The sequence below is a fragment of the Channa argus genome, chromosome 12 (assembly GCF_033026475.1).
Source record: "Channa argus isolate prfri chromosome 12, Channa argus male v1.0, whole genome shotgun sequence".
Classification (NCBI taxonomy): Eukaryota; Metazoa; Chordata; class Actinopteri; order Anabantiformes; family Channidae; genus Channa; species Channa argus.
The window spans coordinates 6084250-6100676 of record NC_090208.1 but is presented as its reverse complement, the minus strand read 5'-3'; the positions used below and the strand labels follow the sequence as shown (position 1 = coordinate 6100676).

The 16427-nt window shown below is 39.0% G+C and overlaps 2 protein-coding genes across 3 annotated transcripts in view; one reads left to right on the top strand and one right to left on the bottom strand.

Moving 5' to 3' along the window:
* Positions 1 to 658: 658 nt before the first annotated feature.
* LOC137137915 (high affinity immunoglobulin epsilon receptor subunit alpha-like) lies at positions 659 to 8132 on the top strand. Of its 2 annotated transcripts, none has more exons than XM_067524740.1 (8): positions 659 to 726; positions 1317 to 1352; positions 1988 to 2248; positions 2328 to 2570; positions 2695 to 2820; positions 4197 to 4271; positions 5515 to 5604; positions 6632 to 8132. In XM_067524740.1, exons 1-8 carry the CDS (start codon positions 696 to 698, stop codon positions 6706 to 6708), a joined length of 939 nt encoding a protein of 312 aa, XP_067380841.1. In that variant the 5' UTR covers positions 659 to 695; the 3' UTR covers positions 6709 to 8132. The 2 variants fall into 2 exon arrangements, with proteins under 2 accessions (XP_067380841.1, XP_067380840.1); XM_067524739.1 differs by having other exon boundaries at positions 2662 to 2820; positions 6632 to 8128.
* Positions 8133 to 8165: 33 nt separating this feature from the next.
* The window catches only part of LOC137137902 (immunoglobulin superfamily member 3-like), a 221794-nt gene continuing 213532 nt past the window's right edge, over positions 8166 to 16427 (bottom strand). Inside the window, exon 8 of the mRNA XM_067524700.1 lies at positions 8166 to 8368. Within this exon, the coding sequence (XP_067380801.1) occupies positions 8181 to 8368 (188 nt within the window). The 3' untranslated portion in view covers positions 8166 to 8180. The remainder of the gene's footprint in view (positions 8369 to 16427) is intronic.

Here is a 16427-nt window from a genome sequence, read left to right as displayed (position 1 = left end):
ACTGGAACTTGCTGACACACTGATGACAGCTGATCCCCTCATTATTTACATGATTTCAATTAGTCTACGTCTGTCCATACTGCAACAAAATGCATACTCCTCATCTATTGATGCATCAAAGGGAAGAGCAGATGAAGCGATTGAAACTATTTAAATTATCCATCCATAAAAGTTTTTATGAAGCAAAGCTACAGTACGAGTGTACAATAACCACAGCTTCCTCTCACTGGCTCCAAGACTTTAATGGTGCTTTTAGTGGAATACAACCTTTCAGATGTGTCCAACCTTTTTAAACCATGCTCTTCACCTGTCAGCATGCACGACTCCTGTCTGTCCAGAGTTAAAAAGACATTAGCTGGTTGCATGTCCAAGCTTTGGGGAGTTGTTTTCCTATTGGATTTGAAGGTTTAAGGACGGAGGATGTCGCAGTTGTACAGATTGTAAATCCTCTTATTATTGTGGCCTATGCAAATAAACTGAATGGGATTTAATCTGTGAGGACATTTATTAAAAACGTTAGAATTAAAAAAAAGACATTTATTTTTCTTTTTACCTACTGAAGACGAAACCACAGAAACTAAACTCGGAACAGAGGAAGGAGGTGGGTTCCGCTGCTCATATGAAAAAAAAAAAAAAAAAAAAAAAAATAGCCTCCGATTGTACCACACAGCGATGTGAGATCGTTGTGTGGTACAATGGGAGAGACATACTTTCTGTGGCAGCTCTGTAAGTACAAAATTATTGGCTTAAATGTTATTTATTATATTTAGAAATGTGTTGGAGCAGAGCAAAGGGCAGATATACAAGGTGTTAAGCTTTTAGTGAAATGGGAAATTAATTATCTAAGTTACAAGTTCACTTCGCTAAACTACAAGGAGAAAAGAGGAACATTTTGCAGATTCTTCTGTGAATCAAAATATGTAAAACATTAGGTTTTTACACATTAACAACTTTTACTAAATTGTCCATTAAACATCAGAAGTCAGGTTTAATGAACAGTGCCAAAGACAAATGTCAGCAGAGTGACATTTCCACGTCCTCACTTCCTGTTTCATTAAGACTTTATTTCTACTTTCTTAAAGTTCAAATGTTTAGGTCTAGTCGAAGGTCACTGATCCACTGGAAATCAATTTTAAACAAAAACTCACATCATAGAATCAATAGTTAAAAAGTGAGCGTATATATTGAATTTAAATTCTGTAGATACTGTATATTTGTCCGTTGCCAGACATGTTTCCATACTCAGAAGAATTTCAAAACCTGAGTTTCTGAAGTTTTAACATCAATAGCAACAACAATTTTTTTTTTCTCATCAGATCTGATCTCGCTGTTTTGCTGCACATCAAACCAAGGTTAGTAAGATTTCTTCTTTGGCAAGTTCTTCACATCAACGCAAAATTTGTTGATAACGGCAATTTCATGAAATTGTCCCTGATGTAAAAACACGTTCATGTTCACACAAACCTAAATTATTCTCAAATCAGTTGACAAAGAAAAAAAACAAACGCTTTAAAGAGTCTGACTGTAGGCGTAGCAGCATTAAACCAAAAGCTGAAGAACTCACTGAAGACAAAAGGCTTTATTTGTTCTTATACAGTTTCTTTGGAAACTTTGTAGACTCCTTATGTGTAGAGCATGAGTGGAGTCCACCTGTGGCAAATTCAACTCATTGTATACACAGAACTGTGTGCCCTTCATATCATGAGAGGTTTAAATTATTATATTACAAAATAATAATCTGACCAAATTTGTTCCTAGTTTGGTCTTAAATCCTGCTTGATTTTCAGACAGCTTCAAACCTTAAACTCTACTGGCTGTGACATGACTTGATCTTAGGAATTGTTTGGACTGAAGACAGCACTGGGTTAAAACTCATAGGTCTGTGTCGATGAGGGCGTGTTGTTTCAGACACTTGTGAGGCCCTGAATAAATAAAAAGAAAGCAGCCTGAGTTGACTAAATGGGCTAAAATTATAAATACTTCCCAGCTCGTCTGACTGTGAGTCCCAGCAGCTCTCAGCTGTTTGATGGAGAGTTTGTCTCTCTGAGCTGTGAGGAGGACGACAGCTCTGCCGGATGGACACTGAGGAGGAACACAAGCAAACAAACCAGATCTAAATGTGGAGACTGGGGAAAACCGGCTGGTTCTTCCTGTAACATCAGCCACATTGTCCCATTGGACAGTGGAGTTTACTGGTGTGAGTCCAGAGACGGATCAACCAGTAACAGCATCAACATCACTGTCACTGGTAAGATCAGACTGTGGAGTTAGTGTTGATGAAGCTGTGTGGAAATGGATGAAATGCTGTAGTTTGTCTCTGTGTTGAGGTGGAGCAGTGATCCTGCAGAGTCCTGTCCTCCCTGTGATGGAGGGACATAATGTCAGTATTCAGTGTAAGACAGAGAACTCCTTCAACCTCCCAGCTGATTTCTATAAAGATGGCTCCCTCATCAGGTCTGAGCCTACAGGTCACATGACCATCCACCATGTTACCAAGTCTGATGAAGGCCTCTACAAGTGTCACATCCGCAGTCATGGAGAGTCTCCACCCAGCTGGATCTACGTCACAGGTCAGGAGGTTGGTGATGAGTCAATAAACTGGTTGATAATCACAGTGAGGAATTTTAATTATTTCTCTTTGTTACTTTTTATTTTTTCTAGAGAATTCTGCCACCACACTTTCACCATCTTCAGCCATCCCCTTTCCCAGCTTTTTCTACCCTGTTGTCTGTGTCTTATGTGTTTTGTTTCTCTGTGGCCTGGCGCTCTTTGTTGTGCTCGTTCTACCGGTGAGACGCTGTGTTCAAGGAAAACCTATAGGTAAGACACAGGTTTGATTTTGACATTTCGCCCAACAGTTCACATTTAGCTGTTAAAGGTTTAGCATATATCGTTTTATTTGAACACATTCACTGTGACCTTTTGACTTTTTAAATTGTATTTTACAAGTCCAAGTAGTGTACGGCGTGAGTTCCTGAGTTGTGAGCTAGAGTTTGTGAGGAAGTCCTTGCACCCTTGCATTTGACATTTTGACATTTTTACTTTAACACAAATGCAACATTTATCTATAATGAACAGCAGCTTCTCAGTTAAACAATATTTTCCGATCCCGTTAAGTTTAGGTTTGTTTGGCCTCGTTAGACGTCTTTCCTGTGTTTGAAGTGTGACACACCGTGGGTATCTTATCTGTCTTGGGGTTGAAGTCTTTGTCTAACAGAAGCTCTGCAGCTAGTTTCCTGTTTCCTTGTAAAACTCTAGAGTTGTACTTCTTGAAGCCTAATTGCAAAATTCATAAAAGATAGAACAAAGTTTTATTGCTTCATCCAGTTCTTGGACTTGAGATGTCAATACCGACTAAAAAGGGTGTGATTTTTGTTAGTTTACCTTTTTATTGATATTGCTCATAGAAAATTCTGTTTAAAATATTACATGTAGCCAAGATAAGAAAAAAAAAAAACTGCAAACAACGAATCCACTAGACCCTTAATCAGCACAACAGTTTAGAAGACACTTGGTATCCAACACAAGCTACAATATCTCAATGTGGGATGTCCAGAGAGTGTGCAACTCCACACTGTTTGCTGCCCTAAAACATAAAAGCTTCCCCAACAGACTACGAGCATTTCAGGAATCGCACCCTTCATAAACGTCTTGTTCAGTGTTGATGATGCCAAGGTGGTCGCTCTAATAATGTACACTCTATAACAGGACTACTTGTAATGGGTTTTATCGTAGTCTCAGGGTTTTTCCTACCAATTTAAAATAGATTTTAAGGAAGTGGCAGAAGGTTTCACCCTTTTTAACTGTGTATTGTGCTTCGAACTGAATCGTTTTGAGCACAGATTTGCGCCAAAGCATCCACACAACACTCTGGTTTCTCGACACAAAACAGGAAGGAGGACAAGGAAGGTAGCATCTTGGCAGTTTCACATTTTGCTGAACTGTGCATCTTCTGACTAAAGTTTCTAAAGGCATGAAACCTGTGACAGCGCACGCAACATTTTAGATATTATAAAAACATGTGTTTAAATGTTAACAAGGACTTATAGAGATGCATAACCCTGAATGGATCAACATCGGCTTTTACTGTGCATTTACTATTTGGCTACATATATTTAACAGAGAGCTTTAGCTCTGATAATAGTGGATATAATAACAGTACTTGTACAAGTGTTATATTTTGTACTTATTTGCAGAGAATGATCCAGCTCCAGGAGACTCAGCAGTGAGACCAGCGGCAGACGCCAGTCGTGAACCAAACAGTATGACAGGTACAGCTGCTCCTTTTACAATGAGTGTTTTCATTGGGTTAGCGGTGGTTTGAGGTTTGTCTGTTGGTTAAATACAGTGGGAAAAAAAACCCTTTCAAACATTCACGTGTCATGGTTTCACAGCTTCAAATGAAAACACAAAAAACAGAATTCATCCGGCTTGATTTACTTGATTTAGTGCAGGTTACAACGTACACGTCATACAAGTGATACAAGTTTGTTTCTATTTAATTTTTTAAAGTACATTTTCAGAGTAATTACATTGTGTAAATCAAGCTGGAAAATATCCATTTCTTTTCATTGCAGGGTCTCAAACAATAAAATATGAAAGTGAGTCCTTTCTATACATGTTGTATATCAATAACTATTGGTTGGATTATCATGTTAGCACTGCTGCCTCATAGCTAGAACGTGGAGGGGTCGCGTGCCATCAACCATGGCAGACATGATCCTCTCTGGCTTTATTGTAATGACTTTGGTGAAGCCACTGACTTTTGATTAGCACCATCATCAGTTCAATAAAATGTCCAGTACTTTGATTTATGACAAAGTTCTGCACTGTTTACATGACATTTATTTTACAACTTGGCAGACGGGGATTTGGCAGATTTTTGCAACTTACAAATTAAGGACGCTTAAACACAAAGGAGCCACCTGTGGTTCAGAGTCTTGCTCATGCGGCCAGGAAGAACTGAGAATTGAAGCACTTATAACTGGCCACAGCCACGAACGTGCACTGAAACATGCAAAACTGTGCTGAGTATCTCACCTGACGGATACAGTGGTGCATTTTTGTACTTCAGCATCAACAAATTGTTACCTTTAAATTTAAATGTATTAAAATGTAATGTATATAAATCTTATATTCTAAAGTTGGTAATGTTGCCCTTTGGTAAGTGCAGTGTGTAACAATTACAGCGAAATGTGTTTTTTGGTTACTAAGAAGTGAGTCGCTGCGTGGTCGTCCAGTTTCCTGTTTCACCAGCAACTGCTGCAAAGTGTTATGTGTGTGAAAAGTAACTGTCACCTAGAGTCTGTTGGGGCCTTGGGCAAAAATGTCTGCTTCATAAAACCCAGTATGTTTAAGTTATGCAAAATGCAATAAAATACACACTGCACAGAGCACAAGGACTTACAGTTATACACCATAGTAATTTGTAGAACACTTGTGTGCTGTCGTCTCTGGGCATTATTATTTTATTTCATGCACCACAGAAGTTAGTCGTTTTATTATGTTTTGCAGAGAGGAATCCATGTGTAGTCTACGCTGCAGTGAGAAGATCAAAAGAAATCAACTATGAAAACATATCTATCAGGTCGAACAACAGAAGAGGTACAACTGCTGTTCTGTGATACTGACTCATCTGCAGGGTGATGATGTGTTGAGCTCTGCACTGATGTAGATGGATGTTTACTGTAGCTGACACAAAACAATACTATACAATACTACAATACCCAGGATCCTCAGCAACTGATGCCATGAGCAGTGAGTCAGAGTCAGTGCAGATGTAAACAAATCTACACAAACATTACAGAAATGTAATTTTTAATTTAAACCCAGTCTTCAGACTCAGCATCAGCATCTCAGAATCCCAGAGCAAGGACACACTTGTCCTCTCCATGTGAAGACAAGTATCTGGTCATTAGCGTCTCCTGGTGGACAAAGTGTTTATGACATTCAGAGCATCAGGAGACAGCTGATGGATGCTACTTTCTACTTGTACTCTGCTACGTTTTAGAGGCAAAAATCATGCTTTATACTCTACTTTGATATTTTTTGTTACTTTGAAGATTCAGATAAAAGTATAAGTATAAGAAAATTTAGATCAACTTATAAATTCTGGCACATTATTGTAGAGACATCATATGAGAGTTTATAAAGTGAGTTCTACCATTATTAGCTGCAATATTACAGATGTTCACTCATTAATGCATCAATAATTGTACAGGTATTTGTTTATTAGTGTGACATAAGCCATTTTGACAGTAATACTTTTGTGCTCCAAAAAGTACAAATGTGATGACGTTTACTTGCAAACAAACAGTAGAATTCAAAACTATTTTTATTGTAAATATAAAAGTGACTCATTTCTAAATAAGAAACCTGTAGACAACTGCCAGTTTATTAGGTACAGAACAGTAAAAGCTTCTTCACAAATTGGATGTTCTATAGAAGTGTAGTTTGAAGTAGGATGTAGAGAATATGTTTCTGTTATTTCTCCTCAGTGACATAAACGTGTTGGACTGAAAGCAGATACAGCAGGTCACAGATGAACTAAGATCTTCCATCATGGCCGACAGGAAGTTTATCATCTGAGATTTTACTATATCTGACTGTGTGTGTTTGTGTTTGTGTCCAGTGTGTCGACCAGAACCAGTGGTCCTCTACTCTGCACTGAGCTTGAACTTCACGCCATCGGAAGAGTCCGACCACTGAAGACAACCTGCTGGTTTACTGGTCTCCATGACCTCTGTCCTCTCAGTTTATACATTATTTGTTCCACCACATGTTGTGTCTGTTTACAGTCATTGTAGTTAAAAAAAATTATACAGTAATCAGTAAAAAGTTGATTATTATAATTATCAGGATATTATAATCTTTACTTTTAGAATTTGCTGTTTTTCTTTATGTGTGTGATATAAACTGAAAATCAGTCATTTGAACACATTATTAACAGTTTTCATAGACAAAGCAATTTTAAAAACAGAAATGTCTGCAGTCTTAGGTCTGTTTAAAACAACTGAAATTAATTCACCATCTGAATAATGATTTGTGATTTTTCACATGATGTGCACTGGTTCACAGGCGTGTGACTGTGCGAATACACAACAGGTTGTGAAGCTCCATGTAATTAGAAACGTCCAGCAGGTGGAGACACAGGAGCTTCAGTCCAACACAGCAGCAGATGATTCAGAAGTGTCACAATTAATTTCACTTAATTACGCTTTATTTTAAAGGGGGAGAAAACTTTAACTATGAGATTTAGTTTCCCAAATCATGACTGTGTTTGTTGCTACTCAGCAAAAAGCACAGTCAACAAAAATCTATTATTTCAGTCTTTCAGTCGAACTGAATTACATTGTGATTTCTGCAGGTTTTTATTGTCTGTGTGGTTATTTTTGTCCCCTTGGAGGTAAAAGATTTCACCAGCAGCTTCAGTCTGACCACACAGTAAAACCTTATGGCTTTAATAAGCTTTAACTTTCACCAGAAGCTGGAAGATACCATCTTACATTAGGGTAACCAACTTCTGATGGACTGAACATACCTGATCCAGGTGATCAGTAGTGGGTAGGGTTAGATGGAAAACAAGCAGGTCAAAGGTTAAATATTACCAGTAAAAGAATCTGGCCAGCTACTCATCCAGGACACTGGACAGAATGAGGTAAAAAAGTAGACTGATTTAGGTATAATGTACCTTTGTTAGTTCCAGAGCTGCTTCATCAGTATTCAAAATACTAAATAAAAAATAAAGACACAAATTCAGTATTAATGTGAGTTAGTTTAGTATCAAAGTAACTTTTAATGAAGAGCTTTTTTAAAGAGTTTTTATTTGTCTTAACATCTACAATAGAACAGAGGTTGGAAAAAAAAGTTTAAAAAGTAACAAAGTAATCTGTCTTTGTTCAGTGTTACACTTCATTTAACTTGAAGTAACAAACAGATGAAGGTTGTTGAGTGTCCACACTAACTGTTAAATCAGCTCCATTAAAAAACTCATTTAAAGAAGCATTGATGAGGTTCACTCTGCAGAACTGATCATGAACTAATGTGGGTTTGATTCTTCATTATGTTTGTTGTTATGTCAGTTTCTGCTCGATATATTATTTGTCTATGAAGTAATGTTGAAGAAGAATGACAATGAAAATGAAAATAAAATACAATACAATAGTTTGAGGTGTAAAGTTTCAGCAATCAGAACCTGCAATGCTGGTTACTGAGGACAGTGGGTCTGCTGAGATGATGGTCAAGTCATGATGAGTAGTGTCACACTTGACAACAAAAGAAGACCCCACCTTGGTGAACTGGTCCCCAACTGCCAACACAACACGATCACCCTTATCTCCTCCATCACTGATGTGTCCAGCTCCACCACCTGTGAGAAGAGAATGAGATGTGAGGTGTGAGGTGTCAGGTAGGTGATGAATCCATTTCCTCTTCAAACTCCTGTCAGACATTATCTACTGCACTTTGATCCCATCACTCATAGCAGCTGTTTGCCAAAAAGGTTACTTTTAAGAGCATGGAAATGAAGTCAGTAATGTGTCCACACCGTAAAGACTCAGTGTTACACCTGTGTGTGTTTCTCTTCACCTGTTACATGGCAGGAAGAAGTGGAAGTGTGACATGGTTAATGTTGTGACAGCAGTAAATGAACAACGTATAACAGTAACTTGTCCAACGCTGGTCTTTGCTGGTCTTTACTTGTCTGTCAGTCTGTCTGTCACTGTTGGTTTCTATCGGTGTCAGTGTAATAATCCAATACAAGTTCACTTGATTGTGTCATGGTTAATGTATTGATACTGAACATCTTCACTATTTTTTGTGATATTATTATAATTCAGGCAGCACAGTGGTAGAAGTGGCTAACATTGCTGCCTCTGGGTATCATCAACTGTCTCTGACTGTAACAGATTTAAGGTCCAAACTGGTCCCATTAGTTGGGTTTGAATTATAATAACAATAAGGATTTTTAGCAGCGTGATTTGAAAAAAATAAATTAGTGACATATAAAAGTGTGCCTGTAGGATCCGGAACCACAATTTGTAACTAAGGTATTTTTTATGTTATCATAATTATAATTTAAACATTTCAATAAAACGCCCAAATATGAATTGGGTTTGTTAAAAACACAAAGAACCTTCTGGTCTTTTCTTTGCTCCGTTTATCATCAGAACAGTTCTTCAGTTCTCACTGTGTCCTGCAGCAGACTGGGATCCATCATGATGTTCATGGTTCACTGCTGTGTGAGTGTGTGAGTACAGAGCAGGTTGTAAAGCTCCATCGACAGGAAACAGTCAGAAACCTCCAGCAGGTGGAGACACACGAGCAACAACAGAAGATTTAGAAGTTCCATACATCCATTATCTGTAAAAGCTTATCCTGTGTAGGTTTTTTGGCGGCTGGAACCTATTCCAGCTGTCATAGAGCGAGAGGCGGGGTTTCAGTTCTCCAGTCCATAACAGAGTCAGTGGTTCAATCCCCGCTATATGTTGAAGTGTCTCTGGGCAAGACACTGATCCCCTAACAGCCGATTCCCCTCCCCAGCTGTGCAGTGTTGGTCCAAGCGCGGTATAAATTGGGGAGGGTTGCGTCAGGAAGGCATCCGGCGTAAAAACTGTGCCAAATCAACATGCAGACAATGATCCACTGTGGCGACTCTGAACTCACGGGATAAACCGAAAAGACAAAAAAAAAAAAAAAAAAAAGATTAATAACTTAACCTAACATGTCTTCTGACTGTGCGCAGAAACTGGAGGAAACCCACGTAATCACCGGGAGAACATGCATGATTTAGAAGATTCACAGGGGGAGAAAACTATAAAAATGAGCTTTAAAGAAAACAAGAACAACATGAAACACTGCAGGTTTAGAAAAAAAAACTATAACAGAACTAATATGAAGAAGAGAAACACTGAGAATCCTGCAGCATTTGTTCATGATTTCACTGTTTGTCTGCACATAAACAAAATGAAACTTCAGCTGCGTTCAGGTCGGTCTCACGTGTTATTTTACTACATGATCACATGTTGAGTCACATCTGTGTGTGTTTGTTGAGATCATCAGGTTTCCTGCAGACAGGCAGTGCAGAGTAATAAAACATAATCCAGTCTACAGAATCAAAAATGTTTCAGGTGTTCTTTGCTGTTTCTGCTTCAAACCAAACGGTTAAAAGGGATAAATATGTTAAAGTCTCAGTGAACAACCTCACACACTTAAAGCTGAAGTACAAACACATGCAGCTCAGTGCAGGATCCAGATCAAGTTTGGGACAACGGTTCATGAACAAACACACAGAGAAGGTTCTTGAATGTCAGCAAAACCTGGTTTTAATGATAAAATCTTGAGTTTAAACTGTGCAGGAGAAAATCAGTCAGGAAAGCACTGGTGGAGCCACAGGAAACCACAACATGTGACTTTGAAATTTGAAACTGATGAATCGTTAAAAACATTGATGAGGTTCCTTCTGCGGAACCGAGCTGTTTGTGAAATCACAAACTAATGTTGGTTTGATTGTTCATTATGTTTCAGTCTCTGCTTGAAATATTATTGACATATAATTTTCCTATCAAATACTGTATAAATTTGAAGAAGAAATAAAGAATAACTTTGTACAGTTGTTTGAACTGTAAAGTTTTTGGAGAGAGGTAATTATGTCACATTAATATGTATTTATAAGTCATACATGAAGTGTGGACTTCAGCATTCAGAACATTCAATGCTTGCTACTGAGGACAGTGGGTCTGCTGAGATAACAGGAGGCAGCAACTTGTTGAACTGGTCACCATGGAAACAGCAGATGGCATTTTATAACTGCTGAAGAACAACTGTCTGTTCAGCAGGAGGGTGGCAGGAATTCTTTATGACTGTTCTTAAGATCACTGAAGCAATAACAGCAACATGCATAACAGCAACGGACACAGCAACTGCCACTTCAACACGGTCACCCTTGTTTTCTCCATCCTTCATTCTTTCCTTCAAGATGTGTTCAGCTCCATCACCTGTGAGAAGAGAATGAGATGTGAGGTGTCAGGTAGGTGATGGATCCATTTCCTCTTCAAACTCCTGTCAGACATTATCTACTGCACTTTGATCCCATCACTCATAGCAGCTGTTTGCTACAAAGTCTCATCAGCAACATCTTTAGAAAACACAAACATCTGATCTGTGATGGTTCACTCTCACATCAACTACCAGGAAGCAGCTGCACTTTAAACTCACCTGAGTCTTCAACCTTCAGGTAGATGCTGCTGATGAGCTTAGAACTGTCTCCATATCCAACATAACACTCATATGTTGCAGTGTCTGTGATCTTGACGTTCTTCAGAATCACAGAAATGTCTCGGTCCTTCATCTGCCGATCTCTCAGCTTCACTCGACCATGGAAAGATGGATGCTGGTAGTTTTCAGATGTAAGATCCTCTCTGAAGAAGAAGACAATATCCTCTGATTTAAGATCCCGTCTGATCCAGTTTAAAAGTAAAATAGCAGCATCTCTGGTCCCCTGACACTGAAGGAGGACATCTTCTCCAGGTTTTACTTTTTTCACTAATGGAAAGAATTAATATGTTGATATGATCAGAGTCTAGACTTTGAAATTTGTTTACAACTAAACATTCTTTGTGCACATAAATGTCAGTTTACCACAGAAGATCCCCTGTGATGTTTACAGCAGATCTGTTTCTACCTTATATTTTATGTTGATCATCTATGTGTTTTTCTTGTATTGAGGTCAACAGATGAGGGGATTTATTTTTGGCTGATATATGTTTTGTGCATTTAAATGTCAAACTGTAACTGGGTCACAGGTGTTTTTACCTATCATAACCCTGGTTGCTGTTTTATAGATACATTCATCAAACAGTTTCTCAGATATGTTGTGATTTACTGACAACGTTGTGAGAAAATAATTTTTCCTTTTTCATGGTAAATCAAACTTTTGCCTCAAATTGAAATATCTCAACAACTCTGTGATGGATTGTGTTGTGCAGTAATTTACATTTTTAAAATGGTTCCAGAAGAAGCGAGAGATGGTTTATTATTCAGTATCTAAACTCTGAGCAGGTTAACATCTTTGACCAAAGAGGCCGTCACATGACAGTCAGAAACTGATGTTATACCGACAGAAACAGTCATGACCCCAAACCAGACCCTCACTGACCCCGAGTTAAAGAGGTGAACAAATGCACCAGAGTGTGCAGTTAAATTAGAGCTTACCTTCAGAGGTGGCAGAGTTCAAGAAAAATGTGAGGAGACACACACATAAGATCCATTTTGAAGCCGACATCTTTTCCTTCTGCTTTTTAGTGGTTGTTAGATACTAAACGAAGTCCAGTTGGAAGCGAGGAAGTGGAACTTTATTCAACATAATCTTTCTTTATAACATTATATTTGTCAGTGTTTTGTCCTGTGTGCCACCATGATCTGGGGACAAGTGTGAGGGTAAATAAAGGGGGAGGAGTCTTTGTGAACGTCAAAACATCTGCAGTAACAAATGAAGAATCATAAGAATGAAACAAGTCTGTTGCCTTGTGCGACAGTGTTCCCTTTAATTAACTTCCTGTCTCCTGACCCCTCCACCACCTATGAGGAAGAAAGTACTTACTGAGACTTTGGTATTAAAGGGAAATTCCGATTGGTTTTAAACAATGTGTATTTTCCATAAATGTGATTATAGTGTCTTTATGAATCGTGCAAAATTCTGACTTCATTGTCTGTTGTAATATGTGAGGAAAATGTGGACTAGCAAATAAACACGATTTATTTTCATGATACATTCCATAATGTCTTTGAGTCTGACTGCAGGTAAACAGAAACTAGTTCTAAGAACTAGAACTAGAACTATTAGTTGTTTGTCCATGATGAGTCAGAGGAGTCTGGAATTGGAAGTGGATTTTTGCAGGTGGTGTGATTCTGCAGGCTCCATCACATCTCTACTATGCAGAAGAGGAAGATGGCCTCGTCCGAGGGCTCTGGACAGGTAGGTGGCGCCAAAAAGCAGCAGCTTGAACAGAGTAGGGACTAACAGGTAGTAATGAGTTCACCGCACAGAGGAGAAGAAGCAGGTCAGGAAGGGAATAACTAATAAAGGGGGTTTATGGTTAGGTGGTGATGAGCTGATGATAACTGAAACTTCGGTCGACCTGGGTGGAAGATGGAAGGTTTTAGATGGTTGGAGAAGAAGGATGGCAGCGCTCAGGTGGTAACACTGGGGGATTGGGCCTAGAAACAAGGGTTATTATATTGGTTACAGAGGGAGAGACAGGCAGAGCAGAGCAGATAGTTAGAAGACAAATAGCAGTTATAGAGTCCACAATCCAGTTTCCTAAATCCTCAATCCAAAATTCAAGGATCGATGTCCATGATACAGTCCAAGTCCAAATCACAGGCAAGACAGGAGTTCAGAAATCCAAGAGAGAATAACCAAGTGGGTGTAGAACATGGGCAGGTCCAACAGATGAGGCAGGTGGCTCAGGCAGGCCAGGAAAGTCTGCCTGAAACCAGCAGTACAAAGGTCCTGTAGAGGAGCTGAGTATATATAGGTAGATGTGAAAGTGATTAGGACTGACTGAAGTGGTAAAGTGGTTTAGGGGACTACAGAACACCGTGTGAGATGGATACAGTTCAATGTTTGTATGTGCAGGACAGATGAGGACGAGAGAGGGGTCCATAGGGGAGTGAAGGGAAGAGTTCAGTGATGTAACAGCTGTGGTAAAAAAGCTGCTCCTGAGTGTGGTGGTTTTAGTCTGGAGGTTCCTGAAGTTCTTTTGTCATTGATCCAGTGGCAGGGTCCAGCCTGGACTTGTCTCCTGTCTGTCTTAGGGCCAACACAGAGAGATGCACTCACACAGACAGACACCCGTTTACACCTACAGGCAATTTAACATTCAAGTCTTTGGACCCTGGGAGGAAACTGGAGGAAACCCATGCATCACGGGGAGAACACGCAAACTCCACACAGAAAGGCTGCAGCCAGCCGGGGATTCCAACCGGGGACCCTTCTGGATTTATTTCACTACGGTGCTGCCGTCACTCAAACATGTTTTAGAATGTTTTCAAGCGAATGACTGATGGAAACTGGATCTACAAACTGAAGATTTGATCCTTGTTCACACACGTCATGATTTAATGTTGTGACATTCATCGACTGGCTCAGACTGGAACAGATTTAAGGTCCAACTTAGTCCCATCAGTTGGGTTTGAATTATAATAAAACTGTGGAGCAATGTAATGTGACAAAAATACATTTGTGAGATGAAAGTGTGTCAGTAGGATCCAGAACCACAATTTGCAACTAAGGTATTTTTATGTTATTATAATTATAATTAAAACATTTTAATAAAATGCCCAAATATGAATTGGGTTTGTTAAAAACACAAAGAACCTTCTGGTCTTTTCTTTGCTCCGTTTATCATCAGAACAGTTCTTCAGTTCTCACTGTGTCCTGCAGCAGACTGGGATCCATCATGATGTTCATGGTTCACTGCTGTGTGAGTGTGTGAGTACAGAGCAGGTTGTAAAGCTCCATCTACTGGAAACAGTCAGAAACCTCCAGCAGGTGGAGACACACGAGTTTCAGTTCAACCCAACAACAGGGAAGTTTCATATTTCATGTCACACGAGGAGAAAACTGTAAAATTAGTTTTAAAGAAAACAAAAATTTCTAAAACACTGCAGGTTTAGAGAGAAAAAGGAAGGAAAAAAAACGAGTTTTCTGCAGCGTTTGTTCATGGTTTCACTTTTTGTCTGAACATTAACAAGATTATGAAACTTCAGCAGAGTTCAGATGAGTCTCAACATGTTATTTTACTCAAAGCAAACATGCTGTGTCACTGAGACGTTAATTTGCTTGAGCTTATAATCACATGAAGAATATTCACAGAGTCTATTTGTGTTTGTAGAGATCATCAAGGACACATGCAGCTCAGTGCAGGATCCAGATCAAGTGAGGAGGAGTCATTTTTACTAAAAAGATGGAGAAAGACACTGCTCATAGAGTTCATGAACAAACACACAGTGAAGGTTTCTGAATGTCAGCTCTGTTTGAGGTTTTAATTTTCATTCCAGACTGATTGAAGTTTAAACATCATAATCACTGGTTGCAAAAGTCAAACAGAAACTTACCACTGAGTTACAAGAACAAAGTGCAGAAATTATTCTGCTGCTGCTCACAGACACAAACTGAGTAAAACCTGGTTTTAATGAAAACTCCTTATGACTCTAAACTATAAAAGGCTGACTGTCTGCTGTGTCCCACCAGCAGCACAGATCTGTGGTGAGACATGTCTGACAGCTGGTCCACAGCTCTGATTCAGACACACATGTCTCAGCAGGTATGGAATGTGTTTAAATGTGGTGCAGATGTTTCCTCATGATGAACCCATGTGATTTTGGTTTTCTACTGACTTTTCCTCGTGGCAGCAACTAGGATATTTGTGTTACTTCAGTATTAGAGTATCTCTATTACAATTAAAACACAGACATTGTACTTTATACTAGACTAGAATTAGCACAAACAATATGATAATGGTTTATATATTAACATGAAACTGAATGGATGATGTTATGAGAATGGATTCAATCCTTTTTACTTTAACAGTACTTAAACTAGTGATCAGACCAAATGATGAGAATAGAACGTTTTTGGTGAGAAGTAATTATGTCACATTAATGTGTATTTATAAGTCATACATGAAGTGTGGACTTCAGCATTCAGAACATTCAATGCTTGTTACTGAGGACAATGCGTCTGCTGAGATAACAGGAGGCAGCAACTTGTTGAACTGGTCACCATGGAAACAGCAGATGGCATTTTATACCTGCTGAAGAACAACTGTCTGTTCAGCAGGAGGGTGGCAGGAATTATTTATGACTGTTCTTAAGATCACTGAAGCAATAACAGCAACGGACACAAAGTCTCATCAGCAACATCTTTAGAAAACACAAACATCTGATCTGTGATGGTTCACTCTCACATCAACTACCAGGAAGCAGCTGCACTTTAAACTCACCTGAGTCTTCAACCTTCAGGTAGATGCTGCTGATGAGCTTAGAACTGTCTCCATATCCAACATAACACTCATATGTTGCAGTGTCTGTGATCTTGACGTTCTTCAGAATCACAGAAATGTCTCGGTCCTTCATCTGCCGATCTCTCAGCTTCACTCGACCATGGAAAGATGGATGCTGGTAGATTTCAGATGTAAGATCCTCTCTGAAGAAGAAGACAATATCCTCTGATTTAAGATCCCGTCTGATCCAGTTTAAAAGTAAAATAGCAGCATCTCTGGTCCCCTGACACTGAAGGAGGACATCTTCTCCAGGTTTTACTTTTTTCACTAATGGAAAGAATTAATATGTTGATATGATCAGAGTCTAGACTTTGAAATTTGTTTACAACTAAACATTCTTTGTGCACATAAATGTCAGTTTAC

Bases quoted from the DNA above. Each gene is read 5' to 3' on its own strand.
- LOC137137915 (XM_067524739.1), top strand. From the start codon at position 696: ATGGGAGAGACATACTTTCTGTGGCAGCTCT. The intron at 2,571-2,661 runs GTCAGGAGGTTG...TATTTTTTCTAG, and splicing joins CAGCTGGATCTACGTCACAG to AGAATTCTGCCACCACACTT. The intron at 2,821-4,196 runs GTAAGACACAGG...ACTTATTTGCAG, and splicing joins TGTTCAAGGAAAACCTATAG to AGAATGATCCAGCTCCAGGA.